The 27,164-nt window shown below is 39.6% G+C and overlaps 1 protein-coding gene across 1 annotated transcript in view; it reads right to left on the bottom strand.

Moving 5' to 3' along the window:
- Window positions 1-27,164, bottom strand: part of BANP (BTG3 associated nuclear protein) — a 1,088,809-nt gene that overhangs the window by 329,028 nt on the left and 732,617 nt on the right. The window contains exon 10 of the mRNA XM_053701244.1: window positions 689-751. Coding sequence (XP_053557219.1) covers window positions 689-751 — 63 coding nt within the window. The remainder of the gene's footprint in view (window positions 1-688; window positions 752-27,164) is intronic.

Here is a 27,164-nt window from a genome sequence, read left to right as displayed (position 1 = left end):
TTAACATCCCAGGAGGTACCACACAAGATTTCATCGCATTACGAAGAATGGTGCACAATTAAAATGATGAATGTTTACTTATGAACCTCCAACCATGGATAACTGAAACCGCTGTAACTGAAATCGCGGATACAGGGGTTTTACTGTATATAACAATCAGAATTAACAGGAATATTTCTATATGTAGTACTGCAATATTTCTCATATTATTTATGTATTACATAAGGTAGCACAGTATATAATGTTTCAAAAATTCATAAGCAGTTAAATCTTTATGTTTCCAGCTTCAGTATTGACAAGCTATAATAGAAAGTTTGGCTTTGTGATAAGGTGATAAGGAGGTGGGGCTCAGAAAATGAGCCTTCAATCATATTTCAGCAGTTTATTTATTTTTTCAATGTTCACACCAAGTGAAGGATACTTGTGCACACTTACTGCCAAACTGGTGGCAAATCATGTGAACTATAAAAATCAATGAAAAAATACAAATTTGCCCTCTATGTAACTAAAGAGCAGCCAGTACGTAGGAAACACCCCACATTCTACTACAAAGCAGTTGTAAAATGATACAAGGTCACCCCTATATTATGTAATAATCCAGAAGAGGAGATTACTTAGATTTCAGTGCTGCATGCAGCATAAATTAGTTTGTTTTAGATAATTTATTGAAAGAAAAAAAAAACCATACCTCGCTGTCCTGTGTAATCTGGACTTGCTCTCCTTGTGGCACCTGTGCTATGTGAAGATGCCCCTACAGAGATAAAGAAATGAAAGAGAAAAATACATTTGGAATGTGTGCATGGGAATTATTCAACTTTCTTAACAGAATATATAAAGGAAAACTGTTTAATAAAATAATACAGTACATAGCACCTTCCACATCCCTGGGGGTCTTGTGCTTCTATTTTTTTTATCATTATGACATTTTAAAGCGTTTATTTTGGTGAATGCACTCTTAGTTTGCATGCAAATTTTCTAAAATATAAAGATAAACTCCAATGAAAAACAGCACCTTACTTTCACAAAGGATTATGACAGATTTTAAGCAGAATTTAAAGGAACCATTATAAAGATGAAAAATAGCTTTTAACCCTAAATCTTTGAAAGTACATCACAGGATAGAAAATAAAAGGGCTTTTTTCCCCTTAAAGTGACATTGTACTTAAAATGTCCTCCATTTGAATGTGCTATTAAAAAGTAATTGCAGTAAAAATGATGTTAATGGGAGAGCAGGCAATTTTAAGCATCTTTCTAATTTACTCCTATTATCAATTTTTCTTCATTCTCTTCCTATCTTTATTTTTTAAATGTAGCCAGCAATCAGCAGGCGCTACCCGGTGCTCTGAACCAAAAATGGGCTGGCTCCTAAGCTTACATTCCTGCTTTTCCAAATAAAGATACAAATAGAAAGAAGACTTGGCTAATAAGTTATTCTATAGCAACACAACAGAAATTGATGTTTTCTGTCCCTTCAAGGAAGTTCCCTACCTCAAAGAGAAGTAGTATGTTTTGATAATATGAAACTGCAAGAGCAATGTAATCTTCCTTTTAGATCTGACATTACAAAACCCAGAGAATTCAGATTCCTACCTTCCTTGAAATACAAGATTACAAGGCATAGGTCTTATTTGAGTCTGATTTGCAACACAAAACCTTGATACTTCTTCCCTTTCAAGAAACCTAAAGGAGAAAATGACTATCTAGATGACATTCAGCTACAAACAAACGGCTAGATTTAGAGTTCTGCGGCCAAAGGAGTGCGTTAGCTACGCATGCTTTTTTCCCCCTGACCTTTTAAATACCGCTGGTATTTAGAGTTCACAGAATGGCTGCGTTAGGCTCCAAAAAAGGGAGCGTAGAGCATATTTAACGCCACTGCAACTCTCGATACCAGCGGTGCTTACGGAAGCGGCCAGCTTCAAAAACGTGCTCGTGCACGATTCCCCCATAGAAAACAATGGGGCTGTTTGAGCTGAAAAAAACCCTGCAAAAAAGCAGCGTTCAGCTCCTAACGCAGCTACATTGTTTTCTATGGGGAAACACTTCCTAAGTCTGCACCTAACACTCTAACATGTACCCCGAGTCTAAACACCCCTAACCTTACACTTATTAACCCCTAATCTGCCGACCCCGCTATCGCTGACACCTGCATATTATTATTAACCCCTAATCTGCCACTCCGTATACCGCCGTTACCTACATTATACCTATGTACCCCTAATCTGCTGCCCCTAACACCGCCGACCCCTATATTATATTTATTAACCCCTAATCTGCCCCCCACAACGTCGCCTCCACCTACCTACAATAATTAACCCCTAATCTGCCGACCGAACCGCACCGCTACTATAATAAATGTATTAACTCCAATCCGCCTCACTCCCGCCTCAATAACCCTATAATAAATAGTATTAACCCCTAATCTGCCCTCCCTAACATCGCCGACACCTAACTTCAAACATTAACCCCTAATCAGCCGACCGGATCGCACCGCTACTATAATAAATGTATTAACCCCTAAAGCTAATTCTAACCCTAACACTAACACCCCCCTAAGTTAAATATAATTAATTAAATAAATTATTCCTAGTTAAAGCTAAATACTTACCTGTAAAATAAACCCTAATATAGCTACAATATAAATTATTTTTTAATTGTAGGTAATTGTAGGTATTTTATTTAATTTATTTATTGATAGTGTAGTGCTAGGTTTAATTGTAATTTAGGTTAGGATTTATTTTACAGGTAACTTTGTAATTATTTTAACCAGGTACAATAGCTATTAAACAGTTAATAACTATTTAATAGTTACCTAGTTAAAATAATTACAAAATTACCTGTAAAATAAATCCTAACCTAAATTACAATTAAACCTAGCACTACACTATCAATAAATAAATTAAATAAAATACCTACAATTACCTACAATTAAACCTAACACTACACTATCAATAAATACATTAAATACAATACCTACAAATAAATACATTTAAATAAACTAACTAGTACAAAAAATAAAAAAGAACTAAGTTACAAAAAATACAAAAATATTTACAAACATTAGAAAAATATTACAACAATTTTAAACTAATTACACCTACTCTAAGCCCTCTAATAAAATAACAAAGCCCCCCAAAATAAAAAAATGCCCTACCCTGATCAGAACAGCCAATAGAATGCGAGCTCAATCTGATTGGCTGATTGGATCAGCCAATCGGATTGAACTTGAATCTGATTGGCTGATTCCATCAGCCAATTAGAATTTTCCTACCTTAATTCCGATTGGCTGATAGAATCCTATCAGTCAATCGGAATTCGAGGGACGCCATCTTGGATGACGTCCCTTAAAGGAACCTTCATTCTTCAGTTGGACGTCGGAAGAAGAGGATAGATCCGCGCTGGAGGTCTTCAGGATGGAGCTGTTCGTCATCGGATGAAAATAGAAGATGCCGCTTGGATCAAGATGGTTGCCAGTCCGGATCGCCTCTTCTTCCCGGATAGGATGAAGACTTTGGAGCCTCTTCTGGACCTCTTCAGCCGACGCTTGATAGAAGACTTCAGCCGGATTATGGATCGCCAGCCCCTGCTTGGGCTTGGATGAAGACTTCGGAGCCAGGACGGATCGGTGTGATACCCGGAGTGGTGAAGACAAGGTAGGATGATCTTCAGGGGGGTAGTGTTAGGTTTATTTAAGGGGGGTTTGGGTTAGATTAGGGGTATGTGGGTGGTGGGTTTTAATGTTGGGGGGGGTTTGTATTTTTCTTTTACAGGCAAAAGAGCTGAATTCTTTGGGGCATGCCCCACAAAGGGCCCTTTTAAGGGCTGGTAAGGTAAAAGAGCTTTGAACTTTTTTAATTTAGAATAGGGTAGGGCATTTTTTTTATTTTGGGGGCTTTGTTATTTTATTAGGGGGCTTAGAGTAGGTGTAATTAGTTTAAAATTGTTGTAATATTTTTCTAATGTTTGTAAAAAAAAATATTATTTTTTGTAACTTAGTTCTTTTTTATTTTTTGTACTTTAGTTAGTTTATTTAAATGTATTTATTTGTAGGTATTGTATTTAATTCATTTATTGATAGTGTAGTGTTAGGTTTAATTGTAGGTATTTTTATTTAATTTATTTATTGATAGTGTAGTGTTAGGTTTAATTGTAACTTAGGTTAGGATTTATTTTACAGGTAATTTTGTAATTATTTTAACTAGGTAACTATTAAATAGTTATTAACTATTTAATAGCTATTGTACCTGGTTAAAATAATTACAAAGTTGCCAGTAAAATAACTATTAATCCTAAAATAGCAGCAAAATAATTATAATTTATATTGTAGCTATATTAGGGTTTATTTTACAGGTAAGTATTTAGCTTTAAATAGGATTCATTTATTTAATAATAGTTAATTTATTTCGTTAGATTTAAATTATATTTAACTTAGGGGGGTGTTAGGGTTAGGGTTAGAATTAGCTTTAGGGGTTAATACATTTATTAGAATAGCGGTGAGCTCCGGTCGGCAGATTAGGGGTTAATGCTTGAAGTTAGGTGTCGGCGATGTTAGGGAGGGCAGATTAGGGGTTAATACGATTTATTATAGGGTTATTGAGGCGGGAGTGAGGCGGATTAGGGGTTAATAACTTTATTATAGTAGTGGTGAGGTCCGCTCGGCAGATTAGGGGTTAATAAGTGTAGGTAGGTGGCGGCGACGTTGGGGGGGCAGATTAGGGGTTAATAAATATAATATAGGTGTCGGCGGTATTAGGGGCAGCAGATTAGGGGTACATAGGGATAATTTAGCTGGCGGCAGTGTACGGAGCGGCAGATTAGGGGTTAAAAAATTTAATCGAGTGGCGGCGATGTGGGGGGACCTCGGTTTAGGGGTACATAGGTAGTTTATGGGTGTTAGTGTACTTTAGAGCACAGTAGTTAAGAGCTTTATAAACCGGCGTTAGCCCTGAAATCTCTTAACTCCTGTTTTTTTTCTGCGGCTGGAGTTTTGTCGTTAGATTTCTAACGCTCACTTCAGCCACGACTCTAAATACCGGCGTTAGAAAGATCCCATTGAAAAGATAGGATACGCAATTGATGTAAGGGGATCTGCGGTATGGAAAAGTCGTGGCTGCAAAGTGAGCGTTAGACCCTTTCCTGACTGACTCTAAATACCAGAGGGCGGTAAAAACCAGCGTTAGGAGCCTCTAACGCTGGTTTTCACGGCTACCGCCCAACTCTAAATCTAGCCGTAAGAAACCAGTGTATACCCCCCTATGGGAATATTACAAAAATATATATTTGCATCTTTCAGAGATTATGAGAGAGTGCAAACACTACATTTTTGGATTTAGAAAGATACTTTATACAATCAGTAGAACTACTTGCTGGTGGAAAGTACTGAATCTCACCTAAAACCTTCAATGAAATCCAAATTATAGCTTGCAAATGAATAATAATAGATTTGCAAGACCAAACCAGGATCATCTCATGGAAACACCAAATAGCAAGCAGCTTCTGTGAACCTGAAGGCCTTTTCTCTTAAACGCTTGGGAAGGCCATACACAATCCTACAAATGAGAAAATACTAAACCAAAAGAATCAAATAACTTCTACCCTTTCCTCAGTAAAGGTTAGATTACGTTACGAGTGTAGCGATATTTATTGCTCCCGCTCATGGGTTGCTAAACCCAAATATTTTCTTTCATTATTCAGATAGAGCATGCAATTTAAAGTAACTTTCTAATTTACTCCTACTATAAATTTTTCTTCGTTCTCTTGCTATCTTTATTTTAAAAGCAGGAATGTAAAGCTTAGGAGCTGGCCCATTTTTGGTTCAGAACCTTTACTAGCGCTAGCTTATTGGTCACTACATTTAGCCAATCAATAAGCAAGCATAACTCAGGTTCTGAACCAAAAATGGTCTGGCTCCTAAGCTTTACATTCCTGCTTTTAAAATAAAGATAACAAGAAAACAAAGAAAAATTGTTAAGAGTAAATTAGAAAGTTGCTTATAATTGCACGCTATATCTGAATGAAAGAAACATTTTGGATTTAGTATCCCTTTAACTCCACTGACATCCTTACTTGCGTGCAAACCAAATCTCATTCTCTTAAGTGCACTAACCCAACATGAAATATGTATTTATGAGTAAATAGAACATTTTCTTCTATGTGAAGAATATTGGAATGGGAAATATTAATATTTCTATATATATATATATCTGATAGTATTTTGGTACAATATCGTGGAATGAGCCGTGATTATCTCAGGAGGCTGCTGTCCAGCAGTCTCATATGCCAAGCGAATAACACAAGAAAGAGAAGTAGCCCTAGCTTTCTGTCCCTTACGCTTCCCAGAAAAAACAACAAATAAAGAAGAAGACTGGCGAAAATCCTTAGTCGCCTGCAAATAATATTTCAATGCACGAACAACATCCAGGTTGTGCAACAAACGTTCCTTCTGAGAAGAAGGATGAGGACACAAAGAAGGAACAACAATCTCTTGATTAATATTCTTATCTGAAACAACCTTGGGAAGGAAATCTAGGGCAGTACGCAGTACTACCTTATCCGAATGAAAAATAAAGAAAGGAGATTCACACTGCAACGCTGAAAGCTTCGAAACTCTTCGAGCCGAAGAGATAGCAACCAAAAACAAAACCTTCCAGGATAACAAATTAATATCCAAAGAATGCATAGGCTCAAATAGAGTCTGTTGAAGAACTCTAAGAACTAGATTAAGACTCCAAGGAGGAGTCACAAACTTAAACGAAGGCCGGATTCTAACCAGGGCCTGACAGAAAGACTGAACATCTGGCACATCCGCCAGACGCTTGTGCAACAAAAAAGATAAAGCAGAAATTTGCCCCTTCAGGGTACCAGCAGATAAACCCTTCTCCGGATCCTCCTGGAGAAAAGACAAAATCCTAGGAATTCTAACTCTACTCCAAGAGTATACCCTAGATTCACACCAATACAGATATTTACGCCATATCTTATTTAAGCCCACAGAATAATCTTGGCTACCTCTGTCATGGCCAAGGAACTCTGAGTTCCTTTCTGATGATTGATGTAAGCCACTGACGTTATGTTGTCCGACTGAAACCTGATAAACTGGACTGAAGCTAACAGAGGCCAGGCCAGAAGAGCATTGAAGATTGCCCGCAGCTCTAGAATATTTATGGGAAGAACCGATTCCTCCCGAGTCCATAGACCCTGAGCCTTCAGCGAACCCCAAACAGCTCCCCAACCCAGCAGACTGGCACCCGTTGTCATGAACACCCAGGTAGGCCTGCAAAAACAGGTTCCCTGGGAGAGAAGATCCTGAGACAACCACCACAGAAGAGAATCTCTTGCAGCCTGATCTAGAACAATCTTTGGAGACAGATCCGCATAATCCCCATTTCACTGCCTGAGCATGCATAACTGCAGAGGCCTGAGATGGAACCGAGCAAACGGAATGATGTCCATGACTGAAACCATCAGACCAATAACCTCCATACACGGAGCCACCGACGGCCGAGGAGAGTACTGAAGATCAAGGCACAAATTGAACATTTTTTATTTCCTTGCTCTTATGTTGTCCGACTGAAACCTGATAAACTGGACTGAAGCTAACAGAGGCCAGGCCAGAAGAGCATTGAAGATTGCCCGCAGCTCTAGAATATTTATGGGAAGAACCGATTCCTCCCGAGTCCATAGACTGAGCATGCATAACTGCAGAGGCCTGAGATGGAACCAAGCAAACGGAATGATGTCCATGACTGAAACCATCAGACCAATAACCTCCATACACGGAGCCACCGACGGCCGAGGAGAGTACTGAAGAGCAAGGCACAAATTGAACATTTTTTATTTCCTTGCTTCTTTCAAAAAAATCTTCATCTCTAGAGAATCTATAATGGTCCCCAAAAATACCACTCTTGTAGCCGGAATCAAGGAACTTTTTCCTAAATTTACCTTCCAACCATGGGAGCGCAGAAAAGCAACAACTCTGTGTGGGAGCTTGCTAGTTGAAAAGACGGCGCCTGAACTAGAATGTCATCCAGATAAGGTGCCACCGCAACCCCCTGCAAGCTGAGCACTGCCAGCAATGCTCCCAGGACCTTTGAGAAGACTCTGGGAGCTATCACAATACCAAAAGGAAGGGCCACAAACTGAAAATGCTTGTCTAGAAAATCAAATCTCAGAAACCTGTGACGGTCTCTGTGGATGGGAATATGTAGATACGCATCCTTCAAATCTACTGTTGTCATGAATTGACCCTCTTGAATCAGAGGAAGAATTGACTGAATAGTTTCCATCTTGAAAGACGGAACTCTGAGAAACTTGTTTATACACTTGAGATCAAGAATGGGTCTGAAAGTTCCCTCCTTTTTGGGAACGATAAACAGATTGGAATAGAAACCTAGCCTCTGCTCCTGAACTGGAATAGGAACGATCACTCCCATGTCAGAAAGATCCTGAACACAACTTAAGAATGCCCTTCATTTTAACTGGTCTACAGATAACCTGGAGAGAAGAAACCTTCCCTGGGAGGAAAAGTCTTGAATTCTAGCTTGTATCCCTGGGACACGATGTCTATCACCCAGGGATCTGGAACATCCCGAACCCAAGCCTGAGCGAACAAAGAAAGTCTGCCCCCCCACAAGATCCATCCCAGGATCGGGGGCAGACCCTTCATGCTGACTGAGTCAGCAACAGGCTTCTTAGATTGCTTCCCCTTGATCCAGGACTGATTGGACTTCCAAGAAGGCTTGGACTGATTCTGCTTGGAGGAGGAGAAGGCTAAAGACTTACCGGAGTAGTTAAGAAAGGAACGAAAATTACTCTGACAACCTTTCTGTTTATTTCTTTTATCCTGAGGGAGAGAATGTCCCTTCCCTCCCGTGACATCAGAAATAATCTCAAACAAACCTGGCCCAAACAAAGTCTTACCCTTACAAGGAATAGACAAAAGCTTAGATTTAGAGGAAACATCCGCAGACCAGGACTTTAACCATAAGGCCCTGCGCGCCAGGACAGCAAAGCCAGAAATCTTTGCTCCCAACTTGATGACCTGTAAAGAAGCATCAGCAATAAAGGAATTGGCCAACTTCAAAGCCTTGATTCTATCATGAATCTCCTTAAGAGGAGTATCCTGCTGAATAGAATCAGACAATGCATCAAACCAATAAGCTACTGCACTGGTAACAGTAGCAATACACACAGCAGGCTGCCATTGAAACCCCTGGTGAACATACATCCTTTTAAACAAAACTTCCAATTTCTTATACATGGGATCCTTAAAAGAACAACTATCCTGAATAGTGGTTCTCTTAGCCAAGGTAGAAATTGCTCCCTCCACCTTGGGAACCGTCTGCCAAGACTCCTTAACAGAATCCGCATTAGGAAACATCTTCCTAAAAATGGGAGAAGGGGAAAAAGGAATTCCAGGCTTCTTCCGTGAAATAATCTCTGAAACCTGATCTGTAACAGGAAAAACTTCCGCCACAGAAGGTACATCAAAAAACCTATTAAGTTTACTAGCTTTCTTGGGAGTGACTATGACCGTCGAATCGGAGTCATCAAAAGTACCCAAAACCTCCCTGAGTAACAAACTGAGGCGCTCCAGCTTAAATATGAAAGAAACAACCTCAGGATCAGCAGAAGGAATTACACTATCAGAATCTTAAATTTCCCCTTCAGACGCTACAGAAGTATCTTCTTCCTCAGACTTATGTGAAGATACACTAGACATAACTGCAACAGAGTCAGAAACCTTATACTTCCTTTTGTGCTTCCCCTGCAACACAGGAAAAGCAGACAAAGCCTCATATACTGCAGAGGATAAGTGAGTAGCCATATCCTGCAAAGAAAAAAACAACCTGAGGCGAAATGCAGGGCACTGCATGAGAAGAGGATACAGATTGGGATGATTGGGAAGAAAGCTGCGGCATAGCTTGAACAGGAGACCCCTGAACAACATCTGCCTTAGACAATGATAGCTCTGAATCAAAAAGCCTAGCCCTTTAATGCATAGTTCTCTCAATAGATGAAGAACAAAAAGGGATTGGAGGCTCCACATTTGCATCTAAACATAAGGGACAAATAACAGATTGCAAGTCCTCTTGGTCCATCTTTACAAATAATAAAAAAAAAACTAAAATAATATTATTTAAAAAAAATGTCCCAAAAATAAAAACGTTACTGTCTCTTTAAAAGAAAAAAAGGTTTAACAAAAAAAAAAACAGAATTAAACTATATCCGAGCCCCCTTTTAAGGAAAACTCCACCTGAAAGGCACCTCTTCAGCTCAGCAAGCCTTGCTGAGGTGCTCACCTGTCCTCCTGAACCAATGAAGAAAACAGACAGAGAAAAAATACGACTCAGCTCTCAGCCGTTGCCACAAGATCTGACCCGATACACATGCTAGTGCAGCCAACACCAAACACAGAGATGAGCTGGAAGAAAAAGCGTGCGATAAAAAAATGCGCCAAAGAAGCCCCGCCTATCGTGGGCGTAAACACAAACCTTCCGGCTGGCATAACACAAGTCTGCATACGCAGCAAACAGCCACCGGGAAGAAATAACATACAAAACTAAAAAGAAGATCCTCTAAACAGTGTCCCATGAAAAAACTGCCAAAATGAAAAAACCTGCACACAAGCAGGAATAACGTCCCAATTAACCCCATAAGTGCCAATCGTTCTGATCCCTACAGAAAAGAACAAAAGCACTTACCTCCATAGCAATCTACCCAGCAGCAGGGCAGCTCACAAAGTATGAGAGGCGCCATCCCTCACATGGACCTGTGGATAGAAGAAAAGACTGAGTAAACCTACTCAGGCAATCAAAAACAGGGCAGCAACAAACTACTTGGTAGGTACAGAGGGGATTATACCCCACAAGTTCCCAAATGCTTAAAAGCCACCATTGCTCTACTGAAGATACTGAAGTGGACTACAGCTAAACCCCAGAAAAAGACCAGAACAAACCTGTTCTGCTTTAAAAATAACAAACTCTTGAAGAATCAGACACCTAACTTTACCCCTCCTTGGAACTGATACAAGCAAAAAGAATGACTGGGGATTGTGGGTAGGGGAGTGGTATTTTGCCTCTTTCTGATGGTCAGAAGTGATATTCCCAACAGTAATTAAGATGATCCGTGGATTCACCGTGTCATTAGAAAGAGATACACTTCTCACTAATGACCTCTACACCTCAGCATTGGACTGAGGTGCCTACCTGCCCCTCTGGAGAATAAGAAATCTCTCAGCCAAAATATTACGTCAGGAGAAATTGCCGGTCCGATCAAGTCTAAAAGCGGAAGAGGGAAGTCACATGACCGGCTAAAATGAAACTGCGCCACTAAGTAAAGCTTGTGCTTCAAAGCTGGCTGAAACAGAAAACTGACACTTTCAGTCTAAGTGAGCCGTTCTCCCTCTGAAAAGAATTCCCTGAAAACGTATTGACAAAGATAACATACATCTTTTTCTACCAGTGCCACACAGCGTTTAGTAAATAAAATGACCACCAGGGAAGTAGGGGATAAACAAATGAGCCACAATATAAAGTTAACTCCTTCATACCCACAAAGGAGATTAACCCTAAAGTCTCTAGCCAAATACATTATCAGTGCCTGCTCACTGCCTGAAAAAAATCCTCTACCAAGGATTCAGTCCCAATTATATAATGTAGAGAGAACCTCTTAAGTGCAAGTCTCCCACACCTAGAAGAGAAACGCACTTACCTTTAAATCCAGTTGTCCAGCAGGTAGACAGCTCACAAGGCATGAAAGGACTCCTTACAGAGGCCTGTAGAAAAAGAAATAACAGAGTAACCAACTCTGACTTTCTATACCAAGGGCAGCAAATATGTTACAAAACCAAGCAAGGACTACCTTACAACTTTCTAACTGCTTAAAAGCCATCACTTTGCTACTGAAGAGATTGACATGGACACAGCTAGACCCCAAATCTTGCTTGTAGCGAAAAATAATACATTTTTTCTTCAGACACCAAACTTCACCTCCTCCATTGACAGAGGCAAAGAGAATGACTGGGGATTATGGGTAGGGGAGCAACATGTAACAGCTTTGCTGTGGTGCTCTTTGCCTCCTCCTGCTGGACAGGAGTGATATTCCCACTAGTAATTGGAATGACATTATGGACTCTCCATATCTTAGAAAAGAAAAGGGTTTATTTGCAGTGTTGCCTATTCAAGCCTCTATTTTTATAAAACTTGCTTTCAATCAGGCTTGGGTTTTCCACATGTTGCCAGCAACTCATTTATAATATCTGCTCCTTCTCTGATTGGCTGGCAACACCAATATCTGATTTGCTAAGTTGAGAAGATGGGTGGAACAGTGAAGTGTATATCTTGTAAGGTAATATATTATTCTCTATCATGTCAAAAACTCTTTAATGATGATTAAAATTTGAATTTATTAATGCAACAGACAATATATAGAAGATACCTTAGTCTATGTTACTAATATGAACGCCTATATATAGATCACAAATAATATATTTTAAGGCATTTTAAGCAATCCGTGCAAGTCATAAAAAGGAACTTCTTGTTCATCCAAATGAAGACGCTTATACCTTTGCTTCTTTTCTTGGCAACAAAGTCTCAGAGCAAGCAAAATATGCATTTCTGACTGGCTTTGTTTTTAGAGATATAAAAAATGCTCCATGGAACCAAGATTAAAGATGCACAATTTGGAATTCAGTCAACAAGCCTTCCGATTTTTAAAAGACAAGAACAATTGCCTGTGAATTTCAAAGACACACAGCTCCCTCTATTTCAAACAGTTTCATTTCCTTTGGAAGGAAGTTGTTCTATTCATAAGAGGAAAAACAAAACACATTGAACTTATCAAACTGACAATAGGAAAGCTCCATAAAATCAGAACCTAAACCCCTTCCATGCCCGACAAGAGACACTTTGACCCTGAAAGTCATTTGTATATTAATTGTGTATGTCTGCTAATATTTTAACTTAAACTGAATCCAAGCAACATGCAAGCTGTGGTTATATTTGGATTAGGAGGATGCCAGATACCTAAAAGAAACATAAATGTCTTAGCATTAGACAAAAATGATGTATTAAATGCAAGTTTCTCACATTTTGAATGCAGATTATCCTGATTGCATGTTGTGCAGCTATTGAACAGAAATGAATTAATTATTTTTTATGTTTTAAATTTTTTAAAAATAAATAGTGTCATTGCTGTATACACTATGGTGCACATTAACCCCTTCACTACTGGGACCTTCAGACAAAAACTTGCCCAAAATACCAGAGAATTTAGCATTTTTTGCTATCACTCCATTTAAACAGAAATAGAGCCTTGTTTTTTAATTTACCTGTCAAAACTATATACATATTTTAAGTAGACAACCAAAGGTATTGATCTTGGCCCATTGTAGTATATTTCATGCCACCATTCCACCGCCAAAAGCAATCAAATAAAGAAAATTGTTAGTTTTTTCACAAATTTTGTTTTTTTTTCCACAAACGGTTTGTGTAATCACGGCACGAATGTTTGTAAAAGTTTCTCTGGGATCCCCTTTCTTCAGAAATAGCAGACAGATATGGCTTTGCAATTGCTTTTTGGTAATTAGAAGGCCGCTAATTGCAGCTGCGCACCACACTTCTATTATTCCCGGCAGTGAAGGGGTTAATAAGGTATCTTAAAAGGTAAATTTTAGCTTTAGTGTAGAGATTACCCTCCCCTGATCCGTATTTGATCCCTCCCAAACAGCTCTCTTCCCACCCCCACTTGTCACCCCATCTTAGGTACTGGCAGACAGTCTGCCAGTATGAAAATTTAAGGCTTTTTTTCTTCTTTTTTTAAATAAAATGTTTTTTATTTTATTTTTATTTTTTCTGCAGTGTAGGATCCCCCCTTACCCCCCAACCTCCCTGATCCCTCAAACAACTCTCTAAACCTCCCCCCTCTAACTATTAGCTGCCACCTTAGGTACTGGCAGCTGTCTGCCACTACCTATAAACTGCTTATTTTATTTTTTTATTTTCTGTAGCGTCCCGCCCCCACCTCCACCCCTCTCACGATCATTAGTTAGGGCCCCCCACACAATCCACATCCCTTTTTCTGTAGTGTAGCAGCCCCATCCCTCCCTGTCACTTTATTTTTTTCTGCAGCGTAGGGCCCTCCCACTCCCTCCCTCCCCCTCCCCTGCTGAGCCGCCAACCCGTCTCTCCTCCCTGCACCACATCCCAAAGACACTCTCAATACCCCAAATATGTATCTCATCTTATGTTACTCTGTCTCTTGTTCATACTAGCTGCTGGTAATACCTCTCTCAATCCTGGTCCCCCATAACTTACTAACCTCATCCACCATAACTCTGGAAACCTCACTAAAGTTTCTTTTGTATCTAAAGCCAACACCCCCTTCGCTTGTGCGCTATGGAACTCTTGCTCTGTCTACAACAAGATTACTTCTATCCATGACCTCATCATCAGACATTCTATCACCCTTCCGCTCTCACAAAAACCTGGCTCTCTTTTTCAGACAAAGCTTCCCCTGCTGTATTGTCACATGGGAGTTTCCACTTATGCCACACCCCTAGATCTGGAAACAGACAAGTAGATTGTGTAGGTATTTTACTTTCCTCTCATTGCATCTTTTAACAAATAAAACCCATCTCTTCCCTCACATTTTCTTCCTTTGAAACGCATATAATTAGCATATACTCTCCCATCTCTCTATGTGATACAGTTATATATAGCCTCCTGGCTCCTCAACTCAATTTTTTGATCATTTTGTGGATTGGCTGCCTTATTTCCTCTCCTCGGACATCCCTGCCCTCATTCTTGGGGAATTTAACCTCCCTAAAGACAATCCAATTGCCATTGGAGAAACAAAACTTCCAAAGCTTACTTCCTTTTACGGTCTGTCATAAAGGCCTGACTCTCCCACTTACAAAGATGGACACTCCCTTGATCTGATTTTCAGCTATCTTTCTGACCATCATCTCCTCCCTTACAACATCAAAGCACTTCCTACTACTCTACTCCTTCTAACCTCACACCAAACTCCACAGAAGCATCCAAAACATTTTTAAAACTCCCTCAAACCTCTGCTCTCTTTCATCTACTCCCTTTTTTGCCTTGACCAATCTGTCACTACAACACCACTCTTACATCGGTCCTTGACAACTTGGCAGCTCCTACTATAGCTCAAAAACCACAGACTCAGCCCTGGCATACTCCTCTGACAAATTATGTTTTCTTTCCTAAGACGTGGTGAGACCACGGAATTATCAATTACTAGTGGGAATCAATACCCAAGCTAGAGGACACAGATGATAAGGGAGGGACAAGACAGGTAGACCTAAACAGAAGGCACCACTGCCTGAAGAACCCTTCTCCAGAAACATTTATAAAACTTTGAAAAAGTATGCAAAGAGGACCAAGTTGCAGCCTTGCAAATCTGTTCCACAGAAGCTTCATTCTCATTTTTAAATGTCCAGGAACAAGAAACAGCCCTCGTGGAATAAGCAGTGATTCTCTCAGGAGGTTGCTGTCCAGCAGTCTCATAGGCCAAACGAATAATACTCCTTAGCCAAAGAGAAAGAGAAGTAGCCATAGCTTTCTGACCCTTGCGCTTCCCAGAAAAACAAACAAAGCAGAAGAAAGTCCCTATTCACCTGAAGATAAAACTTCAATGCACGCACAACATCTACGTTGTGCAACAAACACTCCTTAGGAGAAGAATGATTAGGACACAATGAAGGAACCACTATCTCCTGATTAATATTCTTGTTTGAAACAACCTTAGGTAGGAAACCTAATTTAGTACGTAGAACCACCTTATCAGAATAAAAAATAAGATAAGGAGAATCAAACTGCAGAGCCGAGAATTCCAAAACTCTCTGAGCAGAAGAAATAGCAACAAGAAACAAAACCATCCAAGATAACATCTTAATATCTAAGGAATGCATAGGTTCAAACAGAGCCCGCTGTAAAACTCTAAGAACAAGATTAAGACTCCAAGAAGGAGTAACGGGCTTAAACACAGGCCTGATCCAAAACCAAGGCCTGACAAAAAGATTGCATGTCTGACGCATCATCAAAAGCTTATGCAACAAAATAGACAATGCAGAAATCTGACCTTTCAGAGTACTAGCTGACAAACCCTTCTCCAGACCCTCCTGGAGAAAATACAAAATCCTAGGAATCCTGACTCTACTCCAAGAGTAGCCCCTGGATTCATAACAATACAGATATTTACGCCATATCTTATAGTAAATCTTTCTTATCACAGGCTTACAAGCCTGAATCATGGTCTCAATGACCGACTTTGAAAAGCCACGCTTAGATAAAATCAAGTGTTCAATCTCCAAGCAGTCAGCTTCAGAGAAACGAGATTTGGATGAAAAAAAGGACCCTGAAGTAGAAGGTCCTTCCTCAGAGGAAGTCTCCACGGAGGTAGAGACGACATTTCCACTAGATCTGCATACCAGATCCTGCGAGGCCACGCCGGCGCTATGAGAAGCACCGACGCCCTCTCCTGCTTGATCCGAGCAATGACTCTTGGAAGGAGAGCGAACGGAGGAAATATGTATGCTAGACTGAAATTCCAAGGAACTGCCAGAGCATCTATCAAGAAAGCCTGTGGATCCCTTGACCTCGAGCCGTACCTCAGAAGCTTGGCATTCTGCCGAGAAGCCATGATATCCAGTTCTGACTGCCCCCAATTGAGGATTAAACTGGAAAATACTTCCAGATGGAGTTCCTACTCCGCCGGATGAAGGGTCTGTCGGCTCAGAAAATCCGCCTCCCAATTGTCCACTCCTGGGATTTGGATTGCAGAAAGACAACAGTTGTAAGACTCCTCCCACTGGATTATCCGGGCCACCTCTGTCATGGCCAAGGAACTCAGAGTTCCCCCCTGATGGTTGATGTACGCCACCGATGTTATGTTGTCTGACTGGAACCTGATAAACTGGGCTAAGGCTAACTGAGGCCAGGCCAGTAGAGCATTGAAAATCGCTCTCAGTTCTAGAATGTTTATAGGGAGAACTGACTCCTCCCGAGTCCAAAAACCCTGAGTATTCAATGACCCCCAAATTGCTCCCCAATCTAGAAGTCTGGCATCCGTGGTCACGATTACCCAGGAAGGTCTGCGAAAGCAAGTTCCCTGGGAGAGGTGTTCCTGAGACAACCGAACCATCACAGAAAAGAGTCCCTTGTCGCCTGGTCCAGAACTATTTGCAAAAACAGATCTGCATAGTCCCCGTTCCATTGCCTTAACATGCATTACTGCAGAGGTCTGAGATGGAACCGAGCAAACGGAATTATGTCCATGGAAGCTACCATCAGACCAATTACCTCCATGCATAGAGCCACTGACGGCTGAGGAGAGGACTGAAGGACAAGACAAGAGCCGAAGATCTTTGTTTTTCTGACCTCTGAACACTACTATTGTGGCTGGAATCAGAGAACTCTTTCCCAGAATCACCTTCCAAACGTGGGAGCGAAGAAAAGACAACAAGATCTCCGTATGAGAGTTTGCTTGTTGAAAAGACGGCACCTGAACCAGAATGTCGTCCAGATAAGGCGCTACTGCAATGCCCCGAGAATGGATCACTGCCAATCGAGCCCCCAGGACCTGATTGTCTAAGAAAGCAAACCTTAGAAACTTGTGATGATCCCGGTGAAAGCAAACATGAACGTACGCAACCTTTAAGGTCTATGGTTGTCATAAACTGACCCTCTTGAACCAAAGGAAGAATGGAACGTATAGTCTCCATCATGAAGGACGGTACTCTGAGGAACTTGTTTAAACACTTTAGGTCTAAAATAGGTCTGAAAGTCCCCTCTTTCTTGGAAACCACAAACAGATTTGAATAAAATCCCAGACCCTGTTCCTGCGGAGGAACTGGAACTATAACTCCAAGGGCAAAAATATCCTTGATACAATTTAAGAAAGCCTCTCTCTTTATCTGGTCTACAGATAATCTTGAGAGAAGAAACCTGCCTCTGGGAAGAAAAGTCTTGAATTTTATCTTGTACCCCTGAGATACAATTTCCACGGCCCACAGGTCTGGAACATCTCGTATCCAAACCTGAACAACACAACTTCAGCATCAGCAGAAGGAATTATACTGCCTGAATCTGAGATTTCACCCTCAGATGCACCCGAAGAATCATCATCCTCAGACTTCTGAGAGGAAATACTTTGATTAGCCACTTCAGGATCAGAAACCTTACTTACTGTTTCTTTAAATTTCCTTTTGCGTTTTCCCTGCAGCATGGGAAAAGCAGACAGCACCTCAGATACCACAGAGGATACCTGGGCAGCAATATCTTGCAAAGTAACCCCAGACGGAGCATGAGAGGAAATGCAGGGCACTGCATGTGCAGATGAATAGGATTGGGACGCTTGAGGAGACAGCTGCGGCACATCTGAAACAGGAGGCTCCTGAACAGCATCCGCCTTAGCTAATGATGGCTCAGGGTCAAAAAGTCTATGTCTATAAGCTAAAGTTCTTTCAATACATGAAAAACAAAAAGGTACTGGGGGTTCCACCTGGGCAAAAAAACATAAGCTACAGGTAACATAGAGAAAAAAGAGCAAAGGTATTGGTACGATGGCACTACACGTGTTGTTGCCTAAGGGATATATCAATATTGTGTCCAATACTAACCTATGTTGGACTATGTTAGGATATAATATAAGGCTGGTGCTGTACATGGAAAGAAACTAGCTACAAGAGAAACCAGTGAGCCACTGGTGGAGAATATAAATACATAGCACTCAACAACACTATAATGGAGTAAATACAATGAGAACAGTGAAGAAAAATTATTTATAATTCCATCCGGATCGAGAGGTTAAAACTTAACTTTTATTAGTTACACAAAATAAAAATGAAGATTCAAACATAAAAACACAGTGTCGAACTATCACCACAATCACAAAATTGCTGTATTGTCTGGTATTGTAGTATCTTATCTTAATATAAAGATGTTGGAAATATACCAATATTGTAATGTCTAATAATGGAGTTTATAAGCTATTGAGAATTATCTTCCCAGGGTGGGGAGGTTTGCGAACCACAATATTATGCTAACATAAAGTGGTACAAGCGCCACTCCTGAATCTAACGAAATTTATAAATTGTGTATAGGTAGGTACGTGGTCGAGCCCAAGTGATAAGCAGATTAACAATTGCTGGCCCAGTGGAAAAAAATGACTGGACATAGGTAAAGTCCCTGTCTTCCAGGGAAAATGACAGTGGTATTGGTCAACTATTAATAATAAACAGTACATAAGGCTGTAATGCATAAATAGCCTGTATCGAAATAACATAATGTGTTCATCAAATATATAGTTACTTAATATAATAATAGGCTTGTGTTAACGTATGTATTACTATTGGGTTTGAGTACCACTAGCTATAGGAGAATATAATAAAATTAGTATGTTACTTTGGAAAAGCTTATCATGTAGCAAAACTCCATACTTGGGTATGATTGGTAAATGTTACTACAGCCCGTATAACGGAGACCTCCAAATGGAAGTTACCAGTACCTGTATTATACATGAAACTAAATACTATTCCCAAATGTACATTGGAAGTAAAAGTAATTATCTGTAGATAGTAAGTTGCACTGAGGAAGTAAGTAAGGAAGAGTGAAAATAGCAACAGTAGTGTCAATATATCAAGTTGGAGTGGTTATTATTGTGGCATAACCTCATATCTATATCTCATGGCTAATCAATATGACATTTAGCAATAGACTCCAGAATGGGGATTACCCGTACTTATGATGCACACAAACTGAAATAATAAGCGATTCCCTAATGTACGGCGACACCAATTGTCTGCCAAAATTCTATTGCTTTGGGGGAATTCAGTTAGCTATGCATAGGTACGGTGGCTATAAACTTGCCCTAATTACTACAACCAGAATAAATAGTTTCCACTACAGCGGCACCATTTGTCTGCCAATATCAGATTAAAGTTACAGCAAAGATAATAAGATAAAGGTGCTCAGGATATACTACAACTGCTAGTTAAAATTGGATTAGAGAGAGACTGCTACATCCCTGCTCCCCCTGACATGTTTTGCACTATGGCTTTTTCAAAGGTGGGGCGGCTGCCTCTTCTCCGGACTTTTATAGGCTGAACAATATTCAAAATCATGGCCTATAAGGAACTCAATTGGCTTAATAATGTGCTGGCTCGGGATAGGTCAGTTGCGGGGGCGTGATTGCCCTATTACACTCATGGTTTACACAGAATGATAGTGGGTTGCCTAGTAACCGAGGATATTCAAACATATGTGTATGTAATGCGATTGTAAGGGAGATCGAACTAGTGTTCACGTTACAAAAATCAAGATGAATGTTAATATTCGTGCAGCAAATACAAGTTCCCTAATAATCAAGGATATACCATTTGTGTTGCTAAATGTGCGAATAGTATTGTGTTGGAATATCCAGCGTAACAATAATACAAGGAACATGTTACTTATAAGGAGTGGGAAATAACATTTTACAGGGCATGTGTATATAATAAATGCCCGGGACTAGATTATCATATTAAATACAAATTATGAATTTAGTGCATGTAGTGAATGTGGGACAGGTGTGTGTAGCGGGGGAAAACCCCATTCTTTTGAATATGTGAACCAAAAATGACAATGTATAAATGTCGCTGAGAGTGAAGGATTCGTGTTAAATTACTAAAAACTGATTATGTAAGAAAGTCCTGAATGAAAGGATTAGAAGTTGATCAAATTTTATCATGTGCATACATAATAATGTCCAGTCAAAAAACTAAATTTGTGAGAATTGACCAGTGTGAAACCAATATAACAATTGGTGAAGTGAGAGTGTGAAAATAAATTACTTGACAACAAGTAAGACAGGTGGGTAATATGATTTAACTTATAGTAAGTTAAGTGCTTTTGGTATCTCTATATCGGTCGGCAGGTTATATGATTCCCTGTATTGGTTTCCTGCTATATTGTGAGTATATATTCATTCTATAGGAAGCAATAATAATTATTTTGCTCATTGAGTCCTTTAGGGTGGACACAATCCAATAGGTAAATCCACCTACATTCGGCTATGTATGTACATTCTCCACCAGTGGCTCACTGGTTTCTCTTGTAGCTACAGGTAACATCCTGCAAGCCTCTTGATCCATAATACCAAAAAAAGAAGCAAATAAAAAAAATCTAACTTTTTTTTTTTTTTTTTACTTTTTTTTGTTTTGTTATCTTTTAACAAAGGATATAATACAGAACAAAAAAAAGTTCTTAAATAAATGCTCCCATTAAATTTACCAAATCAAGAAAACATACCCCAGGCAACACTCTACACCTCAGCAGAATTACTGAGGTGCCTTACCTGTCCTGCGACCCGCAGCCAACTGAGAAAAAAAAAAAAACTACCCCGTTTACAATCCGGATTCCAGAGAAGCAAAAACAGCAAGAAACTTTCTAAACAGCAAAGCCATCTGAAATATGCGCACCTCACTCTACAGGAAGTGAAGAAAAGCACCAAAAAAACTCTGACATCAAAGAATCAGAACCTCCCTAAAAGGGGCGATCCTACAGCTGACAAAAAACAACTTTCTTAAAAACAAACAATAAAAAACCCCAATAAAAGTACATAATCCGTTGCTAAAAACGGATCCTCACTGAGCCAAATAACTCCTCACACTAACAGTGCCTGCAAAAACTGCTATAAAAACCTGCACTCTGACAAGAATAATAAAAAACGTCCCCCTGCAGCGTTTCAGCTGAATAAGTGCCTATTTTTTCTCTATAGTTGACGTTTTCACCTCTTAGCCAATAGCCGTGCAGTAAATCCGGCTCCCATGGGCGCCAAGCCGGATTTACCACATGGCTATTGGTTAAGAGGTGAAAATGTCAACTCTTAGCAAAAATTTTTTTTAGCCGTGGGCTGCTGTAGGAGCTTAGAGCTGTGATCGATTGAAACAAATAAAGGAGCTTTCTACATGAAGTATCTTATACTTCATGAATGAAAGTCCCCTTTATTTGTTTCAATAGTCAATCCTAGAGTTTGTACAACGCTAGGATTGACTTTCACTTTAATATTTATCAGTAGGACAGCTCACCTGGTTTGAGAGGATGCCATCCCTCACATGGACCTGTGGAAATACAGAAAACATAATTTATGTAAGAACTTACCTGATAAATTCATTTATTTCATATTGGCAAGAGTCCATGAGCTAGTGACGTATGGGATATATAATCCTACCAGGAGGGGCAAAGTTTTCCAAACCTCAAAATGCCTATAAATACACCCCTGACCACACCCACAATTCAGTTTAACGAATAGCCAAGTAGTGGGATGATAAAGAAAGGAGTAAAAAGCATCAACAAAGGAATTTGGAATTAATTGTGCTTTATACAAAAAATCATAACCACCATAAAAGGGTGGGACTCATAGACTCTTGCCAATATGAAAGAAATTAATTTATCAGGTAAGTTCTCACATAAATTATGTTTTCTTTCATGTAATTGGCAAGAGTCCATGAGCTAGTGACGTATGGGATAGTAATACCCAAGATGTGGAACTCCACAGAAGAGTCACTAGAGAGGGAGGGATAGGGAGGGATAAAATAATAACAGCCATTTTTCGCTGAAAAAAATAAATCCACAACCCAAAATAATAATGAAAAGAAAAAAATCAAACATAAGCAGAGGAATCAAACTGAAACAGCTGCCTGAAAAACATTTCTACCAAAAACTGCTTCCGAGGAAGCAAATACATCAAAATAGAATTTAGTAAATGTATGCAGAGAAGACCAAGTTGCTGCTTTGCAAATCTGATCATCTGAAGCTTCATTCTAAAAAAGACCACGAAGTGGAGACTGATCTAGTAGAATGAGCTGTAATTCTTTGAGGCGGGTCCTGACCCGACTCCAAATAAGCCTGATGAATCAAAAGCTTTAACCATGATGCCAAGGAAATGGCAGAAGCCTTCTGACCTTTCCTAGAACCAGAAAAGATAACAAATAGACTAGAAGTCTTCCTGAAATCTTTAGTAGCTTCAACATAATATTTCAAAGCTCTTACCACATCCAAAGAATGCAAGGATCTCTCCAAAGAATTCTTCGGATTAGGACACAAAGAAGGGACAACAATTTCTCTATTAATGTTGTTAGAATTCAAAACCTTAGGTAGAAATTTAAATAAAGTCCACAAAACTGCCTTATCCTGATGAAAAATCAGAAAAGGAGATTCACAAGAAAGAGCAGATAATTCGGAAACTCTTCTAGCAGAAGAGATGGCCAAAAGGAACAAAACTTTCCAAGAAAGTAGTTTAATGTCCAAAGAATGCATAGGCTCAAATGGAGGAGCCGGTAAACCCTTCAAAACCAAATTATGACTCCAAGGAGGAGAGATTGATTTAATGAAAGTCTTAATACGGACCAAAGCCTGTAAAAACAGTGAATATCAGGAAGTTTAGCAATCTTTCTGTGAAATAAAACAGAAAGAGCAGAGATTTGTCCCTTCAAGGAACTTGCAGAGAAACCTTTATCCAAACCATCATGAAGAAACTGTAAAATTCTAGGAATTCTAAAAGAATGCCAGGAGAATTTATGAGAAGAACACCATGAAATATATGTCTTCCAAACTCGATAATAAATCTTCCTAGAAACAGATTTACGAGCCTGTAACATAGTATTAATCACTGAGTCAGAGAAACCTTTATGACTAAGCACTAGGCGTTCAATTTCCATACCTTCAAAATTTGAGATCCTGATGGAAAAACAGACCTTGAGACAGAAGGTCTGGCCGTAATGGAAGTGGACAAAGTTGGCAACTAGACATCCGGACAAGATCTGCATACCAGAACCTGTGAGGCCATGCTGGAGCTACCAGCAATACAAACGATTGTTCCATGATGATCTTGGAAATCACTCTTGGAAAAAGAACCAGAGGCGGGAAGGTATAAGCAGGTTGGTAACACCAAGGAACAGCTAACGCATCCACCGCTTCCGCCTGAGGATCCCTGTACCTGGACAGGAACCTGGGAAGTTTCTTGTTTAGATGGGAAGCCATCAGATCAATTTCTGGAAGACCCCACATCTGAACAATCTGAGAAAACACATCTGGATGGAGCGACTACTTCCCCAGATGTAAAGTCTGACGGCTGAGCTAATCCGCTTCCCAATTGTCTATACCTGGGATATGAACCACAGAAATTAGACAGGAGCTGAATTCCGCCCAAGCAAGTATCCAAGATACTTCTTTCATAGCTTGGGGACTGTGAGTCCCACCCTGATGATTGACATATGCCACAGTTGTGATATTGTCTGTCTGAAAACAAATGAACGGTTCTCTCTTCAACAGAGGCCAAACCTGAAGAGCCCTGAAAATAGCACAGAGTTCTAAAATATTGATTGGTAATCTTGCCTCTTGAGATTTCCAAACCCCTTGTGCTGTCAGAAACCCCCAGACAGCTCCCCAACCTGAAAGACTTGCATCTGTTGTAATCACAGTCCAGGTTGGATGAACAAAAGAGGTCCCTTGAACTATATGATGGGGATCTAACCACCAAGTCAGAGATAGTCGAACATTGGGATTTAAGGATATTAATTGTGATATCTTTGTATAATCCCGGCACTATTGGTTCAGCATACAAAGCTGGAGAGGTCTCATATGAAAACGAGCAAAAGGGATCGCGTCCGATGCTGCAGTCATGAGACCTAAAACTTCCATGCACATAGCTACTGAAGGGAATGATTGAGACTGAAGGTTCCGACAAGCTGAAACCAATTTTAATCGTCTCTTGTCTGTTAGAGACAGAGTCATGGACACTGAATCTATCTGGAAACCTAAAAAGGTGACCCTTGTCTGAGGAATCAAAGAACTTTTTGGTAAATTGATCCTCCAACCATGTCTTTGAAGAAACAACACTAGTTGATTCGTGTGAGATTCTGCAGAATCTAAAGACTGAGCTAGTACCAAGATATCATCCAAATAAGGAAATACCTCAATACCCCTTTATCTGATTACAGAGAGTAGGGCACCGAGAACCTTAGAAAAGATTCTTGGAGCTGTCGCTAGGCCAAATGGAAGAGCGACAAATTGGTAATGTTTGTCTAGAAAAGAGAATGTCAGAAACTGATAGTGATCTGGATGAATCGGAAAATGAAGATATGCATCCTGTAAGTCTATTGTGGATATATAATGCCCTTGGCTAAACAAAAGGCAGAATAGTCCTTATAGTCACCATTTTGAAAGCTGGTACTCTTACATAACGATTTTAAAATTTTCAGATCCAGAACTGGCCTGAATGAATTTTCTTTCTTTGGGACAATGAATAGATTTGAATAAAACCCCAGACCCTGTTCCTGAACGGAAGTGGTATGATTACCCCTGAAGGCTCCAGGTCTGAAACACACTTCAGAAAAGCCAGAGCCTTCACTGGATTTGCTGGGATGCGTGAGAGAAAAAATCTTCTCACAGGAGGTCTTACTCTGAATCCATTGATTTTGGACACAATCTGCCCAAATGTCTTGGAAGAATCTTAATCTGCCCCCTACCAGCTGAGCTGGAATGAGGGCCACACCTTCATGCGGACTTGGGGGCTGGCTTTCGTTTCTTAAATGGTTTTGATTTTTATCCAACTTGAAGAACGTTTCCAATTGGAACCAGATTCTTTGGGGAAAGGACCAGGTTTGGGTTCCTTAATTTGTCGAAAGGAACGAAAACAATTAGAAACTTTAGATTTACCCTAGGTCTTTTATCCTGAGGCAAAAAAACTCCCTTCCCTCCAGTGACAGTTGAAATAATCGAATCCAACTGAGAACCAAAATATTTATTACCTTGGAAAGAAAGAGATAGTAATCTTGTATACCATATCAGCATTCCAATATTTGAGCCACAAAACTCTTCTAGCTAAAATAGCTACAGACATAGATTTAACATCAATTTTGATGATATCAAAAATGGCATCACAGATAAAATGATTAGCATGTTGAAGCAAACGAATAATGCTAGACAAATCGGGATCCATTTCCTGTTGCGCTAAACTTTCCAACCAAAAATTGATGCAGCTGCAACATCAGCCATAGAAATGGCAGGCCTGAATATAAATAAGCTTTCCTTAGATAATATTCAAGTTTCCTATCTAAAGGATCTTTAAAAGAAGTACTATCTTCCATAGGAATAGTAGTACGTTTAGCAAGAGTAGAAAAAGCCCCAACAACTTTGGGGATCTTTTACCAAAACTCTAATCTAACTACTGGCAAATGATACAATTTTTAAAAAAGAATAAAAGAAGTACCAGGCCTATTCCATTCCTTAGAAATCATATCATAAATAGCATCAGGAACTGGAAAAACCTCTGGCGTAACCACAGGAGGTTTTAAACAGAATTTAAATGTTTACTAGTTTTAATATCAAGAGGACTAGTTTCCTCAATATCCAATGTAATCAACACCTCTTTTAACAAGGAACGAATATACTCCATTTTAAATAAATAAGTAGATTTGTCAGTGTCAATATCTGAGGAAAGATCTTCTGAATCAGATAGATCCTCATCAGAGGAAGATAATTCAGTATGTTGTCGGTCATTTGAAATTTCATCAACTTTATGAGAAGTTTTAAAAGACCTTTTACATTTGTTAGAAGGTGGGATGATGGCAGGCAAAGCCTTCTGAATTGCATCAGCAACAAAATCTTTTATATTCACAGGTATATCACGTACATTAGATGTTGAAGGAACAACAGGCAATGTACTATTACTGATGGACAAATTATCTGCATGTAAAAGTTTATCATGGCAACTATTACATACCACAGCTGGAGATATAATCTCCACAAATTTACAACAAATGCACTTAGCTTTGGTAGAACTGTTATCAGGCAGCAGGGTTCCAACAGTGGTTTCTGAGACAGGATCAGATTGAGACAAATGTAAGAGAAAAAACAACATATAAAGCAAAATTATCAATTTCCCTATATGGCAGTTTCAGGAATGGGGAGAAAATGCTGATATAGAGGAGAAGGCAAGAAGCATATAGGAATGGGGTTTTAAACAATGAAATTATTTGGCGGCAAGTATGACGCACAATGCAAACTGAAATTTTTTTTGCACTAACAACATCCAGAAATGACACACTTGCGTCATTGAAGACGCAACCTGTGCAAGAAACTCGGCGTCAACTAATACGC

Source organism: Bombina bombina, chromosome 1, assembly GCF_027579735.1.
Source record: "Bombina bombina isolate aBomBom1 chromosome 1, aBomBom1.pri, whole genome shotgun sequence".
NCBI classification, from domain to species: Eukaryota; Metazoa; Chordata; class Amphibia; order Anura; family Bombinatoridae; genus Bombina; species Bombina bombina.
This window is presented reverse-complemented; position numbering and strand designations above follow the sequence as displayed.